This window comes from Glycine soja, chromosome 4 (genome assembly GCF_004193775.1).
Source record: "Glycine soja cultivar W05 chromosome 4, ASM419377v2, whole genome shotgun sequence".
Classification (NCBI taxonomy): Eukaryota; Viridiplantae; Streptophyta; class Magnoliopsida; order Fabales; family Fabaceae; genus Glycine; species Glycine soja.
Window position 1 is genome coordinate 42,629,891 of NC_041005.1, and position 20,651 is coordinate 42,650,541.

Here is a 20,651-nt window from a genome sequence, read left to right on the forward strand (position 1 = left end):
CCTCCGTCTTCACCCAGTCTTCGAAGACTTTGAATGTGGAAAATCTTTGCCACTTCGGCAACTAATACACAAACACAAATTTTGCATTTTTTATTTCTTCCTCGCAGATAGAGGAAGCCACGAGAAGCTTCAACCCTTTTACCCTTCATGGAATCACGTCCATAACGCTACATATTTCTGTTTCTCTTATTCTCATTGGCTTTGTTTTTTTTTCGTTTTGCGCAATTTTGATCTATGGGTCTCGCGAAGAATCTGCGAGGCTCGAGAACGGAAGCGCCACAAGAAGGTTTACCCATTTCGGCGGTTTTCGGTGGCTCCTCTGCTGTCGTAGCTCCGTTGCCATACCTCTCGTCCTGTGCCTTTGATCTCCTCTGTTGTACGTGCCACCGTGACCTCCTCTGCAGTGCCGCCACGTCGGAGTCACCTAATCCCTAAACGAGCAGCACGTCCTGCGCGATTCCCGCCGTGGGCTTCCCCTCACTTTCGAAGGTGTGTGGTTCCTCTTTATATTTTTCGCTTTAACATTTAATACTTGAATGAGGGTTTGTGGTAGTTTTAAGACGATTCTCGAATTAAGCTATGCTCAGTGTTGTGTCTGCTATTCAGGAAGCCGGTGAGGCCTATCTCGTTGGGCTGTTCGAGGATACCCACCTCACGAAGAGAGAGAGCGGGATAAAGAAGAATGTGTTTGAATTCTGAAAAAATTGGAACATGTCTTCAACTACTGTGGTGGGGTGGGTCTTGGATGATTAATTTTGACAAGAAAACTATTTGAATAAGTGAATATCTCATCCATGTATATCAACATCAATAATTTGTTTACTGTGCAATATTTTTTATAACGATAAATTCAATTTAGGCAGAGGGAGTGTAGGATGTGTTAAAGGTCTCAACTCAGTAATGATGGTCTTATTTCAGGGAACATATCTGCATAACAAAGAAATGAAAGCTGCAATAGGTATAAAAATCACTGCCCAAGTGCTTCTTTGTGATATTAAATTGACCTCTTTTTATGCTATTTTTTTATCCAATTGTCTTATTCTTACAAATGTCTAAGCTTTCTTTTTATTCAGGGCCTTGAACATGCCATTCTTGGCACTGATTAATATGTGGTGAAGCCTGATGATAATTTGGAAGAAGTTAAAGAAGCATCCATGGAATATATGCTGTTAGTCATGAGCATGATTCACAGAATCAGTAAGTGTTTTAAGTACAAGTAGGATAATGACATTAACCTTTTCCATGGGACTCTCCAGTCTTTAGCTAAAATGGCTAACAAGTTTGTGGTTAGCAGAGGATTGGAAAAAAAAATGGACCCCGACCTCTGCAGTGTTTTTCTCTTATTTCTGATTCTGACTATTCTGAAGATGTAGATAAATTTAAGATTGTATTATGATTTTGTGTACGAGCTTATTGGTTTCTTATTTTTGAAGAAGCAACCAATGTCATCTTTGGCCTTGCTCTGGGATACAAGTCTATCATTATTCCTATTTTTGCCATTGCAATCAGCATTTTTGTGAGTTTTACTTTTGCTGCAATGTATGGCATTGCTATGGCTGCCCTTGGGATGCTGAGCACCATTGCGACAGGGTTGGCTATTGATGCCTATGGGCCAATCAGTGACAATGCAGGAGGTATTGCTGAGATGGCAGGCATGAGCCATTGTATTCGTGAGAGAACTGATGCCCTTGATGCTACTGGCAACACTACTGCTGCCATACGCAAGGTACTATGATGCACTTATATTTTTGAGCAGGCTATCTAATTTTCTGGTTCAAATGGAATGCTACATAGATTGTTGTCCCAAATTATAAAAGCCGTAAAATATCTATTGGGTGAAGTAATTTGGGTGTAATAACTAAAATACTTATACTTGGATGAGTTATGCTCCTCTATGTATGTATAACTAAATTACTGAATTGAGTGTCAGGAATTACATAACCACAACTGCTGATAGGATCTTGTTAATTATAATCTGAAATATTATTTGCCTTACTCCTAATTTGTATACTTGTGATTACAACTTGATTTCTGCAAATGATTCTTTGAATCTCTTTTCTATTCAATGCACCTTATACTAGTTATGAAACCAAATCAAGTTTAGAATCTTTAGATGCATAGCTTAGTTGGCTCAACAAGCTCGACTGGTGTGCCACCTGTTGTTTGATATCTTCACCTTTTGTTATATATATATATATAGCTAGTAGCAGTGTTGCTGTTCTTGATATTCCCAGGTTGTGACAAGAATAATGTTCTTATTAATATTCCCATGCTTGGATCTGATTCGGATCTTCTTTCTTGATCTGGTTAGTCAAACAATTTATATGTACACTTGCTAATCATAATTTTATAATGAGTTTTTTATGCACCGATTGTAATCTTATGGTATGATTAAGAATATTTTTATCTTTATCTTTATAATAATAATAAAAGTAAATAAGTTTGAGAGGGAAAACTTATACAATTAAATTGTTCATTTTTAGAGATTTTATTATTTATTTGTTAATTCATAGAATTATATTAATATAGTAATTAAGGTAATCAGAATCATCTTCTAATTTGAAATAATTGAATCAATTGTTAGTAACTCAGGTATATGTTTTTGTTAACGTTATTAAGATGGTTTTAAACTTCTTATATAGTAATTAAGGTAATTAGAATAAGTATATTTTCTAATGTGAAATAATTAAAGTCATTATTATTAGTATATGTTTTAATTAAGGTAATTAAGATTATTTTAAATTTTTTATTATAATAAAATTATAGGGACATTTTATGCAATTGAGCAAGAAAATTTTAGAGAAACTTTTTATATTTTTAATTCATAGAATTATTTAAATATAATAATTGAGATAATTTGAATAATTATATATTCTGATTAAAAATAATTAAATTAATTATTATCCACACATATATATGTCTTAATTAAGATAATTAAGATTAATTTAAAATAGAAAAAAATAATTATATAAAAGAATGTTGTCTGACATTATAATATATATATATATATATATATATATATATATATATATAATAAATAGTTTTGTTTATTTAAATTACCAGAAAATATACAAGGTTTCATAATTTAATGGGAGGTATATCAAAATTTATTTTATTTCTTTTTAAAAAATATAACTTGCATTTAAAATTAATCAAAAAATATTACACAATATAACAACTGAATTAGGGATTTTATAAAATTTGTTTTATTTTTCACTCCCATATAACAACTGAATAAGATTTTGTTATATTGTTGTCAAAATGACATTTTAGGGATTTTGTCAAAAGGCACCACGTGGGTACTTGCCAATAGTAACTCTCAAACTCGGGCCATGTATAGGCCCAAAATGTAAGCCGTAACTCGTTAAGAGAAGTTCATTATAAAATGGGAAGAAAGCAGAATTAGGGTTTTATATCGTGCATAGTGTGGTAGCAGCAGCTAAGCTTGTTTCCGTTGCCGCTTCACCCACCGTAGCAACCATGGTATCCGAACGAACTTGGTCCTCTTAGCTCTTTCATAGGTAATAATGGTGGAATCAGCTTATGCTTGCCCTAATTTGATTTGTTTTTGTGCAGATCATTCCCAAGAAGAACCGTAAAGAGATATGCAAATACCTCTTCCAAGGTCCGTTAATTAACGTTGTTGTCTCCTCTTGTGCTTTACGGTTTTGTTAAATTATAAGGTGTGTTTGTTTGATTCAGAGGTGATTCGGCAGTGACCGTGATGGATACCGTGGTGGTCCACGCAGGCCTCATTTTTCAGGTAAATTTTAAAGACTCATTTTTATTTAATGTATTTGTGTGTCATTTTTCTTTTGTGCGACTTACATATTTTGTGTGTTTATATTTTGCTTCCCAATTTTTCTTCATATTTATCTAGACAAAACTATAAATCAAGACCACAATACTATTAAAACTGACAAAAACTTCAAGTGGTTTTGTAACTTTCCAATCGGTTCCATTGAAGCTGACAAACCATCGGAAATTATGTTTAACCATTTTTAATATTGTTGTGACGAACAATTAAATCACAAATCTATAATACAATATTATTTAATTTTGTTTAACCGTTTTTAACACAAATTGTGTCGTTGATTTGCATTGATTGAAAACTTAAGAAGTAAATGCAAAATAAAGATGAATACAGTATTATTTAATTTTCCTTGTTTTTCTATTGTAATAGGAAATAAGAAAGGCAGTGGAAATGACTATTTTTATATTTATAAATAATTCAATGGTTGAAGTTGAATGTTTATTTTTGTATTTATAAATATTTGTTCTATGTACTATATTAACTTATGTACTATATTTTATTTATAAGATTTCCGATGAATCATATGCGTAATTTTTCTTCCTAACACCTTGTATAAAGACTTAGAAGAATAAAGAATCTAATTATTTATTCTTTATATTTACATTTATGTTCTTGATAATTTCAATTTGACATATATATAATACTTGTTTGTTAGACATCATTATCATTTTTAATTATTTCCCATATTTTATATCATAAATCTGTCAAAATTAGTGTCACATGTCAAATCCTTCATATTTATTACCCGTCAAGCTACTTTTTATTAAAAAAAGTCCTATATAATTCACTCATAAAACTTAGGACTAAAATTAGTTACATGCCATTTATTCCACTCTGCTAATTTACTATCAACTCTTCACCAATGCCATTAGTTGAGTCAAAGCTATGGATATTTATACAGATCATTATTATAGACAAGTGAAAGTATTTTTATGTCATTAATTTTGTTAAATTCAATAAGATATTATGTAAATTATTAGTCACCAGATGATCAGTGAATCCCCGGAGATATTATGTGAAGTGTTTAAAATTATAAAAGGAAAACCAACTAAGTAGCTAGCATTTTTTGTGATTTTTTTGTTCAATATATTTCAACCTTTTTTTTTCTTTTCTTTGAGGACAAAGGGCAAAGGTCCTGAGACACTTCGAGAAGGGGCGAAGATGTTATGAGAGGCTAATTCATGGTTCAAAATTCAAATGGCATTTCAGGTAAAGGACACGTGTCCTCTACTCCTCCACCTTCGGTGGGGAAATAATGACCATATGTGGTACTGTTATGGTTTTTTTATTTATTTTATTTTTCCTTTCTCTATCTTATACATTATTCCATATGATTTTAATATGAAAGTGTACTCCTCCACCAAATGATTACTATACTATACATAATATTAGAAGATATTTATTCTTCTTTACTTCAATGATTAACTATATAAACTGAACTCAACTTACCTGTTTCTGAACTAGGATTTTCACTTTGTTGAGCTGTTCTTATGGTTTTCTTGTGAATTGCTAAAGACCAATTAGCATGGCCAGTATTCTGTGTCTTTCTTTAACCATAGTCATGTCCTATGCATTCAGCAATGAACCAAAACTTATCTCTAAATTCACTGTAGTAACAGGAAACTCTTACTCACCACTATGACTTTCTTGCACACGCCCTGGAAATCCAGCTAGAAACCATTTTCAGCTCAAATCCTCAAATGGGCCTCCGCAAAATGCTGTTTCTTCTAATAACAGTTTGTTCTTCAACCTCATTTCTATATTATCTGTTTATTATTATTATTATTATTATTATTATTATTATTATTATTATTATTATCATTATAATGTCTTGGATATATTAAGTTGAACTTTTAACTGGATTGAAATGGTTCCTCATACCTTGTTGCTTGATCTAGCAATTGTTCTTCATCAATTCGAAGTAATCCTTGTAGAAGCTTAGGGATGTTAATGTAATCTGCCAGCTGATATCACATTGACAAACAATAAGTTTTATTGTTGAATTGCCCGTATTTGGTAATCAAATTGTTATTCAGAAAAAAGACTTCAGACTTTTAGACTATAGTCTTTATGTAGAAGCTTCTTCCTTTGCTCTCTGGACAACATTTTGGCTCTCTTATCATTTTCGATCCTCATACTTAAACTAGGTATATTATTTGCTTCTACCAGTGCAAAAATCAAATCATACTGAAAATTTCGGCTATAGTTGGGCATGATGACTTCAGGTTGAGAGAAAATGTGTTGTTGTTATTTTCATCAATTTTTATTATTTTGATATTTCTCTAATCTCTAGTTAGGAAAACCCATATTCTTGTTTATCTGTGAAGTAGCATTGTCCTGATTTTGATAATGAATTTGTAGAAGTTCTTGTGATGGCCTACTTTGACATGTCAAGTTTTCCTTATATGTATATGTTTTAACTTTGCAGGGTGGTCTTGGTGGAGGGCCTGATTTTGGTCGTGGTTCCGGTGGTTATGGTTCACCTTGCAATTTTGGCTGTCATTGGAGTTAATAGTAGTTGTTATCCTCTCCCAATAGTTGCTCGATATGTCAGACAATTTACTTATTCGGTTATTTATGTAATAAAGATTTTGATTGAGTGTCTGTTGTAATAGGTTGACAATATTGTTTCTGTTGAATGATTGATGGTTTATAAAGTGAAAAATGACTAGGAAAAGCCTTAATTTTTATTTCAAAAAGTAACTTATGTCTAATGGTTTATAAATTGTTGCGAATTTTTAAGAGTAAATTTAACACGTGACAATATTCCCAGGGCGATTATTTAGTAACAAAAAAAAAACCAAAATCGAAAATCCAGAAAAAAGCAAAAGAAAAACTATCTAAGACGGTTATTTAATAACTGTCTTAGAATGATCGACAAACTGAGACGGTTATGAGAATAACCGTCATAGAAAATTAAGGTCAAAAAAGTTATTCTAAGACGGTTATTCAAAATAGCCGACTTAAAATCTCAAACATACTACGACGGTTATTTAATAACCGCCTTAGATTTTTCATGTTGTGAACTCCATTTTAAGACGGGTGGTCTGAAAACCGTCTTAGAAAGTAATAGTAACTAAAACGGTTGATTTTAATGACCGTTTTTGTAAAATAAACATTTTAAGACGGTTATTGAATAACCGTCTTAGAAAAGGCAATTATCTACGACGGTTCACCAACCGATGTAGAAAGTGTAGTACCAATTTACGACACTGCGTTCTAAGACAGTTCAAAACCGTCTTAGAAGGTCTTCTAGAACCGACTTAGAAGACACAATTTGCAGTAGTGGATTAAGAATTAGATATAGAAGAGTAAGTTCACCTGTTTCTCATACTAACAAAAATTAATATTTATTAATATTTGCATGATAAAAAAAAATAGATATAGATGACGTTGAATGCATAGAAGAGTTCTCACGCGAACTCATGCCACTCCCCCAGCGCAGGATAGCCAAAACCATAGAGTATGGAGCGTGAGAGAGATAAATAACTGAATTGACTCACTCATGATCTCTTTGTGAATCTCAGATCTCTCTGGCTTCCGTTACATTCTGGAAGATGCAAATTGTTTGATCAACCAGTACTTTTTAGAAAGTATTGAATTTTATTGTTTTCCGAAATTAATCTTTACAATGTGTAAAAAAATTTAATATTTTCAAAAATTAATTTTTGGAATTTATTCAATACATTTTGGAACTTAATTTTTGACAAAAAAAAAGTTAAACAATTACAAGAAAAAAAAACGAATATGGGCCCGCGCGCACACACGCAAAGCAGTCCCTGGGTTAAAAAGGATGACAAAACAAGTGTCCTGCTTTTATTACAGTTTAAATGACAGAGATTTGGATGAAGGAGAAACTAAATTTACTTGAAAGTTTCAAACAGAGAAGAAAAAAGCAATTGTACAGGCCAATTAGGCCATTGCCTTAGGCCTCCCACCAAGCTCTAGATTTTATAAATATTTATAAAAATTAATTTAAATTTAAGTTATTAGGTAATATATTTCATTATATTATTTATTATTATTTTGTTAGTAAAATTATAAAATTTTAATATATGTATACACATAGATATATTATAAATCATTTGAGAAGTTTACAGTTCATTTAAAAATTATAGAAAAATTAGTTTTCATTTACTTTAAATTAAAAATAATCATATTAAAATGAATATAGTGATTAAACTTTATATAAAAAATATCATGTATATTTTGATGGAAATGAAGTTGCTAGATTACACATTTTTCTTATTGTAAAATATAAAATTACTTTGCACTTTTTATTTGAATCATAATAATTGAAAATTGTGAAAGAAAGTGAATTGAAAAAAAATATTATATTTATTTTGAACTAAATTTAAGTTTTAGCGAGTATTAATTTGATGTTACTGGTCTTAACTTTTCTCCCTAAATTGACGATATTAGAATAAATACTAACAAAAAAATTAATGTCTTATTAAAAATATTAAACTATATTAAAAAATTAGTCCTTTATATATGCATCTAATGTTTATAAAATATAATTAAAAATACTAGCAATTGTTGTTATTATAAAAAAAATATTCAAAAATAATTTTTTCTAGATTCAATTTGAGATAATTTATATTGTAAGATATAATAGAATAAATTACTATTGATTGAAATGTGAAAATATTGCTTGAATATTAAATTTTAATTAACAATTTTTACACAAAAAAGTGGAAGAATAAAATGAAAGTAGATAAGACTCGCCTACAAAATTTGTCTAGGTCCAAAAAAATATATAAGCACGGCCCTGTGCAGAACCATTTTCTCATGTCACCCATTGATCAGTCGCTAGCTATGTTAATTTTGTCAATGCTTGATAATAAGAAAATCGCTTAAACACTTGCATTCCTTACTAATGTTTATACTAATTTTACCATGAAAAAGCTAATATGTTTATTTTATTTGGGGAAAAGAGATATAAAAAGAATATGAAAAAAAACTAATTAACGAAAATTATGTTGTCAGACCTTAATTTTGTTCAGACAAATTTTTCGAAAAAAAAATAGTAATAATAATAATAATAATAACAAAAAAAGAAAATAAAAAAGGAAAGAAAGAAGAAAAAGTTTCTTATTCTTAGGAAGGAAGCTTAATGGGACTAAATCAGAAATTTTTATTCAATAATTGATCCGTACAAACATTAATAACAAAATATAAAAAAAAAACGAAAGAAAGAATAAAAAGAAATGGGAAAAAGAAAAAGAAAAGTAAGAACAAAACGAAAAACAGAAGAAAAAAAAGAAAATAAAAAGAGGGAAAACAAAGAAAATGTAACGTAAAAAAGGACAGGAAAAATAAGAATATTAATAATAAGAAAAAGAATAAGAAGAATGAATACTATAAAAAAAAAGAGGTTTGAACATCAAATTATATATCGTTAATAATTATTTCACAGACACAAAAAACACAAAGAATACACGGAAAACAAGAAGATGTAGAGATGCGAATCAAGCTCACTACATCGCATCGTTTAGCAACACTACAATTGGGAAAAGGAGAAGAGACATATGATATCTCTTTATTCCTTTGTTCTCATCTCTTCCTTCCTTTCTTTCTTTTTTTTCTTTCCTTTCACTCTTCATTTTGTCCCTTCTCCTCTTTTTTTTGTTTGTGTTATGCTTGATTCGTTTCAATTCGTTGGTGTACCCACTGGTGAGACTCTTAGAATTTATTTATTTTTTGTAAATTTTTGTTCCCCATCTTTTCTCATTATAAAAAAATTAAAAAAATGAAGAACAAAATAAAAAATTGCTATTAACATCACCTTTTTCACATATATAGTTTTTATTTCATTTTGGGCCTGACCCGTTTTCAAAAATAATCGTACATAAAATAAATATCACTAGTCACACTCCATTTGCACGCACACTTCCATTCCTTTTGGGCATAACCCAAATAAATTAAAAATTGTTATTTACACCACCTTTTTCCAATTTGGCTCTATTATTCATTTTTGATTTATCATTGTTTGCTTAGTTTGTAATGTAAAGTAAATATTTCGTCACTTATTTATTTTTTCTATGTTTTAACCCCACACCCTTAATTATTAAATGTATTTCCCACTTCTATTTGATCTCTTTCTATTCTCATTCGATTTATTTGTGTGTCTTGTCTATTGATTACTTAATGCTACGTTAATCATTTTGAAATTTTACATTAGTACTCTTTAGTATGCACTTACATTCATGCACTCCATGTTGGATCTCCGACTTGCTTGGTAGTGTTTTAATAAATGTGTGGGTAAATTTAGTAAATGTCATGTTGGGTCTCCGACTTGCTTGACTTCGCAAAGTTTACCGCAAACTCAAAATCTTTTATCACATTTCGTGCACTCCATGTTGGATCTCCAGCTTGCTTGGTAGTGTTTTAATAAATGTGTGGATAAATTTAGTGAATGTCATGTTGGGTCTCCGACTTGCTTGACTTCACAAAGTTTACCGCAAACTCAAAATCTTTTTTCACATTTCATGCACTCCATATTGGGTCTCCGACTTGTTTGACTTTACAAAGTATACTTCAAATTCCCCATTTTCTCCACAAACAAATAAACACTCAATTCTCTTTTTTTTCCACAAAAATTGCACATTACTCAAGATTGCTTCAAGGTTCAATGCCTTAAGTGATTCTCTCCGCTGTTTTCTTAAAATTCAACATCGTTTCAAGGTTCAACACCTTAACGATTCTTTGTCATACCATTAAAACAAATCTTTTATAAAAAAAATCAACCCAACACATAAGTTGTTTTCTACCCAAAGAATTATGTAAGTCTAATTTCCTCATTACATCCGAGGATACATAGGATCAAGGACAAATCCTTTGTCGGCCTAAAAAACTAAAAAAAAAACATACAATTCCATTTTTTCCTAAAAAATAAAAATTTTCTTTGTTTCTAAATAAACAAAAATATAACAAACATAATTCATGTTCTCAAGGGAGGATAAAGAATTAAAAAATCACTTTATTTTTAACACAGTCAATTAAAGACTGACATCTTCATAACGAGCACGTGGGGTGCTAACACCTTCATCGTGCGTAAACAACTTTCGAATCCTTTTTCTCAACCCATAGACCATTCCTTATCTTTTTTATTTTTACAATATTTTTCTTAAATAAATGTTGATGACAACCCCCGAGTTTTTTTTTTTGGGAAATTATCTTTTTTTTATCGTCATCCCGTTGTGACTCACGTTACAACATAACATGTGTATGAAATTATGACAAGGTGTTAAATGCCTGAGCCCCACGTGCAACTTTAATGAAGACATCTTCCAATGTGGTATCAGCTAAACCCCACGCTGAAACGGTGAAGCTTCTCTTTGCGGTTTCTACAGCTTGGAATACATTTGCTATTTTAACCTCATCCTTTGGTAGCTCGAATTTTTGGGTGCCAGAGATATGGTAGATCTTGTTAGCATTTGGGAAGAGCTGTCGCACCAAATTCTCTACATCATTTTCATGATCAATAGATGTTGTCATTGTGAAGACATATGTTCCTCCATACCTGGCTTTCAACTGTGATAAACCAACAGCAAGTATAAAAAAAGATGTCACTTGGCAGAAAAAACAAAATAAGTGAACATTGAAAATCCATATTGAATAACCAGTAGGGATTTTTACATTTTATTCTATTCGAATATCAATCGCATATAAGGAAGAATGAAAGTAAAAGCCAAGGTCTTTTGCTATCGATGGACTTAAGCCCATTATTGGAATACCAGTATTTGCACCCTCTTTTTTATCTTCACCTCACCCCTTTGGTTTTTATATTCCCATAATACCCCTATTTTCTTTCACCTTCACCCTCAACCCCCACTTCCCCCTTGTACCCTTCCCCTTCTCTTCAAAGTCATGTCGATCTTTTATCTTCTTTTTTTTTTTTTTCACTTTTCACATATCTTACGGAAGCTAATTTCCATACTGTAAAATTTATAACCACCACAAATTGTTACACATTGGATTAAATTTACCCAAATCTTCTCAATGTCAAAATATAACACATTTCAATTGTAGGGAAGAAAAAAGAATAGAAAATTTTGCATGAATAAAATCTGAACTTCATCAATTTTATAAGGACAAAAAACATATTTTATCCTATGTTAATTAAGCAATGTTACCTCCTTCGGATTTCCTATGCACTGCAAGCCACCGTCTACAAATATTCCTAATCGATCACATAGGACTTCTGCTTCTTCCATGGAATGTGCTGAAAAGTGTATGCAAACAAAGGTTTATTAATCTATATCTGTTTATAAAACCAAAAAGTTAACAAGATTTATATATGCTTATATCTAGATCATATTCATCAACCAGATATTAGATACAACAAATAATGCAACAGCTTGTATCTGTGTTTCTAAAGGCAGAGAGAGAGAGAGAGGGTACTGGTAAGAATGATTGCACGATCCTGTTTTGCACGCTTAACAACATTCCATAAGTTTTTTCTTGATGCAGGGTCAAGTCCAGTACTTGGCTCGTCCATATAAACCACCTTGCAAAAACAAAAGCATTTAGAGTGCAAGAAAACATAACAAGAATCTTTCAGGAAAAGAAAAAAGTAGTTTAGTGAAATTGAAACAGATTGAATGGAAAAGAAAACTACTTTAGGATCTCCAATCAACGAAATTGCGACACTAAGCCTCCTCTTCATTCCTCCACTGTATTTTCCAGCTTGCTTATCAGCAACTCCTCCGTGAAAAAGGTTTACACTTTTCAACGATTCTTCCACTGCCTGCAGCATTAGATTGGAAGTTAAATTTTGCTCAAATCTTGTCTTGTGAGGTAAATAAATGCTCAGAGAAAGTGATTCAATTTGTATCTACACAGCAATCAGCAGATATGTCATCTAAAGATCTATACCCTCTTAACAGAAAACTATGCCATAAAGAATTTAAGAGGGGAAATGACATAAACTTGTCTGATAACATGAACAGGATGTTTAATTTCCTTTAATAATGACAAAACCATAGTCCTCCTCTTGTGTTTCACACACATAATACATGAGAATTTTATATTACTAAAGAATGGTAAGACTATTAACTGCCCAATGCTGGTCACTGAAGTGTAAAAATTTTAGAAATAGGTACAGACCGGCCACTGTTTTTTTTTTTTTTCTTTTCATTTTGCTCCCACTATAATGCAACATTTTCCAGGTCCGAACATCATCTCAAAAAGGCTTACTTGGGTTAAGGCTGAACCTTTAAGATTTTTAAGTCTGCCATAAAAGAGTAGGTGCTCTCTTCCGGTTAGGGATTCCCACAGCAAGCTAAAATAATAAAAGAAAAAAAAAAAATAAATAAAAAAAAAAAAAATATATATATATATATATATATATATATATATAATTTCTCCACTGTTATGAATTTAAATTAATATTACATAAAAAAAACATATAACTTGGAGGAAATTCCAGCTTACTCATGCTGTGGGCATACACCCATGCTAGTATATATTCCATCCATATGAGTTCTTAAGTCAAGACCTTGAACATATGCGGTACCAGAGGTTGGCTTGGTGAGACCAATCATCTGAAAGCATATACAAGCTGGTTAATTGAGGAGAAAACCAGATAAAGAAAAAGAAAAAAGGATTCATGGCATAAGTAAAAGAATTTCATACAATAGTGAAGTAAATCAATTAGAGGTCTATACTTTGTGTGAATTCATACATATCTAAGCATCAACAAATCGGAAATTTTCACTGATAAAGATACTTTTGCAAAAGTATTTTTAAAATTATTCTTTCCTCTTGAGAAACTGAATAGATTTTTCAGATCCTGCTCATATTTTTGGAAGGGGGAGGAAGGGATGGGGGAAGAAAAGCAAGGAATTCTCCAAAAACGTTTATTGCTGATGAAAATCAACTATAACTGACCATATTGATAAAAGAAGTCTTCCCAGCACCATTGGGACCAAGCATACCAAAGCATTCCCCTTGAGGCAAAGCAAGGGACAACCCTCTCACTGCAAGTTTCTCCGGGTTGCCATCCCTCCCCGGATAGACCTTTCTCATGTTGTCGCATACAATTGCTTGATTAATAGTCGATTCAAGTAGCAGTTCCTCCACCTTCTCCCTCTGAAGACAAAAGGGGGAAAAAGTAACATGTCATGAATGCAAGTAACAGACTTATGCTACAGGTAAGAACTAATAAAATAACTTTAGTTTACTTTCATCATACAATTTTCACTAGAAACAATATATATATAGTGTTTAAAATTAAAATATTGTGACTGAAGAAAGCTATTTATTTCTCAAATGGAATCCATACCTAATTAGAATGTTCACCTAGTTTTGCCAAGTTATTCAAGCATTATCTATTACAATACTACTACTGCTGAGATGGCATCATTACATCAATTTCTGAAACCAGTCTGTGAAATCCACTTATGGTTATGGATATAAATTAGGCTTCTTAATTTCTAAAACCAGTGGGTGAATACATAATAATGAATAAATGTATTCAGTGCAAACAAAATTTACCTCTTGAGTGACATCAGGTTTCTCTATCTGAACAAAAACCTTAGATTTCTGCCTTTGGATACTAGGCTTCCGAAAAGATGAATGGGGCTTTTTCTGAAATCTTTTCAAGAAAAGAGGACTTTTCCTGCATCCTGAAGACAAAACTTGATCGATATAATAAGCAAACAAAAGCACCAATAGCCACTCCACAAACATGATAATTAAGACCTCCTTCATGCCATTTGTGCTATCACTCAGATCACTCCAGCGCATACCATCGGTCCCCAAAGCATCCCCACTAAAGGCATATTGCGAAAACTCATATAGCCCACGATATAAAGCAAAACCAGGATACAACTCCATAACAATGATCCACCCTCCTGGAGAAATTGTACAGACAATTAATAAACAGGCCAGAACAAAGGTTAGAAAGTGCTCATTTCTCAGTCATTTTTTGACTTACTTGGAAATGATGTGTCTTGAACAAAAAAATGGAAAGGAAAGTCAGCTAATAGCCCAGTTCCAAACATACCTATATATGCAAGTACTGCAATTACATTAAAAAAAAAAGTCAGTTATCAGATCAGATAGAAGAAAATACTAATGCAACAACTTAATAGCAATCATCAAACCTGTAGCAGTTTTAACATTTGAAAACAGGGAAGCCAATAAAAAAGCCAGTGAAATTTGTAAATTTATATAGATGAAATAAAACACGGATTGGATGCTGTAGTCATTCATTGTGAAGAAATTCAACCCTGGAAAAAAAAAAACAAAAGCAATTGTATTGAGAAATGGAAAATATCAAAGAAAGAAAACAGTTACACTAGTTGCATTCTTACCTATGACTGAGCCAAATATCACAAAACACAGCATGTAGACAATGGATATGGCAAGAAAATAACCATACGAAATCATCCAATATGGCCCGTCATCAAGACCATGCATTTTCATCATGATTCTTAACTTTTGTTGCTTCTCATATACTAGCGATGTCAAGGGAATCTACATCAATGAATGCACATGTTTATAAAAACATACTAGAAAATAAATTATTCTGTATTGACACAATATATATTGGATAAAATTGTTTCTTTTGAATCATGTATCGTTCTGATTGCAACAAACCTTATCCAGAAAGAGCTTTACATGGTTATACATATATCAAGATAATATGGGTAGAAGTAAGAATGAGAGGCCTAATTCAAAAAATTTAGCCAATAGAAACCCATTCTTCAATCCATGTCAGTTTTTTCCTCTCATTTATGCTCAATTCTATTGTTACAAACAATGTAGTTCATTGTAAATATTCTTCATATATTTATTTATGTACTTACAGGGAAAAGTTGCAAGATGACCCATGTAAAGAAGACACCACCCAAAAGAGAAGCCAAATCCAATTTAATTGGGGTCTCAGGTTTTGGCATTTCCTTTACAAACTCAAAAAACATTTTGGTACCAGGTCCCAACAGAAACTGAAGGTACGCATTTGATACCTGCAAGTGTATTGGTAGATGTCAGTCCCAATTGTAATATAACAGAAGCACGAAAATAGAGACACAAATGTTATTAAAATGAAAGGTGGGAAAATGTATATAAAGGAAATTACAATCATATAGTTTTGAAATCTAAAATACTGCAATCGAATGCTACATGGGTATCATGATAATTCCTTTTACTACTTCCATTTAAATCATGAATTTGAACACTAATGATTAAGTTTCTTTTCAGAAATTATATGCCTACTTCAAATCTCTTCAATCTAAATGACTTAAGTATGAGTTTAGATTTTAAAGTAAATATTTCAATAAAATAAAATTTTAAAGTGAATATTGCAAGTAACTTGTAGTTATTTCATATACTGAGACTGAATTTCTGTTACACAATGTCAGATCAATTATAGACAATAGCATAGAGGACAGTTAAAAAAAAAAACAATTTTAGATGTATACCAAATTTACAGAACGAGGAATACGCGCCAATGCAATTGGATTAAAGCCAGTGTCCTTTTTGTAGGTTGAGTTGTACCATATGCTGACGTTAAATATACTCCCATTTGAATTTAAAAAATCATAACCTGTCAAAAGAATATGAAAATAAGTATTGCCTTCCGCACTTAATGTAAATCAAAATATAATTATATACCTACCTGCAGCTATCTCATTGATCTGTCTCTCTATGTTACTTCTCCAATAACCTTTATATAGCTCATTGTTCACCTCAGAAGAACTATTACGCCATAAACGTAAACCCTGAGCACATATTACCTCTACATCCAGAGGAAAACAAAAACTTGAATTAGTAACAAGTTTTAGGCAGCAGATGCAAGCCTTGAGCATGGTATATAAAAAAGAAGAAAAAGATAAGTATAATACATGCAAACATATTCAAAATAATTGTGGAGCACTTATTGGGCACAAGATTACTCTCATTGTGAAAGTGTTTGAAATGCCTGTGCCTGTGCTTGTTCAGTTCACAGTACCTCCTCCCCATGCTCCCAGTTCTGCACGCTCACACGCACAATTACAACAACTTTACCTTGATGTTTGACTAAAACCAAAGACTAATTCTGACTGATTGCCTGTATTTCCTTTTTTTAATATATATTATGCCATAATTTACACTTTAGTTTTTACTTACTAATTACTTGTTTGACCCAGACATGAACTTAAATCATATGGAAGCTGAAAAATACATGTCCAAAATCATGCAAGCTTATCTAATTATTTTAATCAAGTGTTACCTTACTTGATTAATAGACAGGAATTGTACAATGGATTATCAAAATCCATTAGTAGCGGCATGCAACACAGCTATGCCTACTGATTCACTTTCCCGTTATCACATCAGGAAACATTACATTGCCAATACAAGAATGTCCCTTACCTTGCTGCTTGCTAATCCCTGACATCTGAACAGAAACGGAGAATGTAGAGTTCTGCGTGCACTGATTCTGTAGATAATAAATAGGAAGGTCCGAAAAGAAAGCAGGTTCCAGAAAATTGGTGTTCCCTGGCTCTGATTCTGATCCCTACATTTTTATAGACAAAATGAAATTAAATTTAAACGTAAAATAATATGAATAAATAATACATGCATAGACAATGTCAAGAAATTTTATACTATCATCCAATTTTATACTAGAAAGTTTGTTGACTTTTCAGAAGCTAACTACCTAATTTTTTTAAAAATCATACTAAAGATGGTTTTTGATGGGTTGGTAGGATAAATAGGGTTACAACTGACCGGACATGCCTATTAAACTCGATAGATAACTACATAAAAGACACTTTCAACTTACTAGAAAAAATGGCAAAGTGTTAAATACTAACTCACCACTACATTTGATGCCAAACTAGCCATAATATCAGAGCTGTATATAGTACTCAAGGTACTTGGAATCATATTCCTAGATATGACTGTAATAAAAGGGGGGAAACACAAGGAGTTAGTTAAGTAAGAAAAATGAAAAGAAACAAAATCAATTTAAGGAGAAACATATATTTATATAATTTTTTTACTTTCTCCAAAAGATTGGTTAGTGCCAGTGAAGAGCATAGTGACAGGGCAAGAGCCATTCTTCCTGCAGGACGTGTTTGGAAAATCAGAAAAGGGGAAATAATCCGTTCTCACAGCGCGGTACTGTGGTGCGGGAACTTGCAGCAGAGGAGGCCACTCTGGAGGGCTGGGAATAGGACACGTGGCAAACTGGTCCAAATCCGAATGCTCAATGCCGCACTCCTCCTCGAGACACGTGTCCCCTTGTCTCCTAACACAAACGCAGCCACACTTGTTCTCAGCCTTGTCCAATTGGTACTCCAGCAACCTTTGGAGCAGAACCAGCAAGAGACACAAAATGAACGGGGACAGGATGAGTCCAACGTTTGTTTTAACATTTCGTTTCTGAAATAAAGAAAATATTACCTTACGTAAACCACAGTTTTATTTTTATCCACAAATATTAATTGTTAACTTTTTTTTTTTATTGGAGGGATTTGAATCCACGATCTCTCTTCTTTTTTCCTTGACCACCAAACCAACTTTACGACCTTTCACTACTAAGTTGATCTTAATGGTTCTTAAATCACACATAAAGCAAGAGCTAGATTTTATAAACGATCCAAGGCTGTGATTTGGGCCGCAACATCAAGTTTCGTGTTTGTATGCGATCACATCAACCGCATTTGTTTGCGATCTCCAGCAATATCAACAAACACAACGAAAGCACAATGCCACACCGTTATTTAAAACCTTAACCATGAGAAATAGAAGCATATTTAATAGAGAGGTGATACTGATAGAGTTACCTGAAAGGTTAAATTCTTCCTAAGAAGAGCGTTTGCTTGAGTCCAGAAGCTTGCGGGTTCGTTGGCTGTGTTTCCATTTTCCATGGCTTTTGTGTGGTCTGCTCCAACCTCTAGATTTCCTATGCTGAAAACAAGACAAACACTTGCCTGAAACTTCAAACTGGTGGTGTTTTATATAATATTTTTCCGTGTGACCATTTTATCCCTCAAAGTTCACATTATTTTCAGAAAATAGTGTATTTGCCATTTGTTGTGTAGTGTGTATGCGAACTTGTAAGGTTAGTTGACAAGATTGCTGAATTTTTGTATTCCGAATGTGCCCTTGGTTAAATGACTACAGTGCCCTCCTCCGTTGATGTTGACATTCTGAAGTGTAGAATACCACCCGGTACGGTCTTTTTACAAATTATTTATCTAAATGGGTTTGTTTTGAAATTATTTATCCCATGAATCTATTTTTTTTTATTACAAAGCGTCTCTTCGAAGGACGCGTCTCCCGTGAAGGTGACACGTGGTGCGACTTGGAACGTGTCCGGTAGTGCTACTGCAGGCGCGTCGGGTCATGTTGGGGACCCCGACACGACGGATCGTGCTGCGGACCCAGACACGACCCAGTTGGGTTGCACTTTATTTAATATTTTTTATATTTTATATATTTTTTTTATTTAATATATTTTTATATTATTTTATTTAATTTTTTTATATTTTATTTAATAATTTCTATATTAAATAAATTCTTAACATTCATAAATAATTTTTTATATTGTTTTTATTTACTATATTTTTTATATTTTATTTAATATTTATATATTAAATAAATACTTAATATTAGAAAAAAATAAAGAAAATATTAAATAAAATATAAAAAATTAAAAAATATTAAATAAAATATAAAAAATTAAAAAATATTAAATAAAATAATATAAAAAATATTATAAAAACAATATACAAAAATATAAAAATATTTAATAAAATAATTAAAAAAAATTATTTTAAATAAAATTATTTATGACTTTAAATTCTAAAGTTGAATTTTAAAAAAAAATATTTTTTTTCTACGATTTTAGTAAAAAAAAATTAAAAAAAATTTCATAATAAGATATTTTCACTTTGTGTAAGATATTTTCATCTATAAGATATTTTTATCTGCATAAAAAAATATTAACTCCTTTTAAAGACTATAGAGAAAGAATATGTGTAAGATTATTATGAAAATATCTTACACAAAGTGAAAATATCATATTATGAAAAATTATTTTTTATTTTTTTAATAAAATTGTAAAAAATTATATTTTTTTAAAATTCAACTTTAGAGTTTAAAGTCATAAATAATTTTATTTAAAATAATATTTTTATTATCATTTTATTAAATATTTTTATATTTTTGTATATTATTTTTATAATATTTTTTATATTATTTTATTTAATAATTTTTACTTTTTTATATTTTATATTTTATTTAATATTTTCTTTATTTTTTCTAATATTAAGAATTTATTTAATATATAAATATTAAATAAAATATAAAAAATATAGTAAATAAAAATAATATAAAAAATTATTTAAGACTTTAAAATCATACATAATGCTAAGAATTTATTTAATATAGAAACTATTAAATAAAATATAAAAAAAATTAAATAAAATAATATAAAAATATATTAAATAAAAACAATATATAAAATATAAAAAATATTAAATAAAGTGCGACCCAACTAGGTTGTGCCTGGGTCCCCGTCATGCCTGGGTCCCCAACACGATCCGAGCCGCCTGCTGCAGCCGCACTACCTGTTTACGCAAGGCGCGTTCCAAGTCTTGTCACGTGTCATCTTCACGAAAAACGCGTCCTTAGAAAAGGCACTTTATAATAAAAAAACAGACTCGTGAGATAAATAATTTTAAAACAGATTCATTTAAATAAATAATTTGTAAAAAAAACCCTATTTGATATTTTTGTTACCAAGTACTTGGTGTTGGCGTGCATGAGCACGAGGATGCATGTTCCTATGATTTTTCGTGAATTGTGTGAACTCTGAAGTCCACTCATTGGG

General features: G+C 31.3%; 1 protein-coding gene and 1 long non-coding RNA gene across 3 annotated transcripts; one reads left to right on the plus strand and one right to left on the minus strand.

The window, feature by feature from the left end:
- LOC114409741 lies at positions 1–6,513 on the plus strand. Of its 2 annotated transcripts, XR_003666195.1 has the most exons (9): positions 1–489; positions 607–958; positions 1,074–1,726; positions 3,274–3,483; positions 3,577–3,625; positions 3,703–3,763; positions 4,940–5,023; positions 5,428–5,550; positions 6,243–6,513. It is a non-coding gene; the product is annotated as an uncharacterized LOC114409741 (long non-coding RNA). The 2 variants fall into 2 exon arrangements; XR_003666194.1 differs by lacking the exon at positions 5,428–5,550.
- A 4,263-nt stretch (positions 6,514–10,776) lies between these two features.
- On the minus strand, positions 10,777–18,824 carry LOC114409742 (ABC transporter A family member 7-like). The gene is made up of 18 exons (XM_028373318.1): positions 18,601–18,824; positions 17,815–18,196; positions 17,630–17,712; positions 17,180–17,324; positions 16,443–16,562; positions 16,246–16,370; positions 15,631–15,789; positions 15,136–15,298; positions 14,926–15,051; positions 14,757–14,840; positions 14,315–14,673; positions 13,709–13,909; positions 13,253–13,362; positions 13,016–13,100; positions 12,438–12,566; positions 12,221–12,326; positions 11,953–12,041; positions 10,777–11,350 (listed from the first exon to the last, which is right to left on the minus strand). Exons 1-18 carry the CDS (start codon positions 18,682–18,684, stop codon positions 11,051–11,053), a joined length of 2,850 nt encoding a protein of 949 aa, XP_028229119.1. The 5' UTR covers positions 18,685–18,824; the 3' UTR covers positions 10,777–11,050.
- Positions 18,825–20,651: the final 1,827 nt, after the last annotated feature.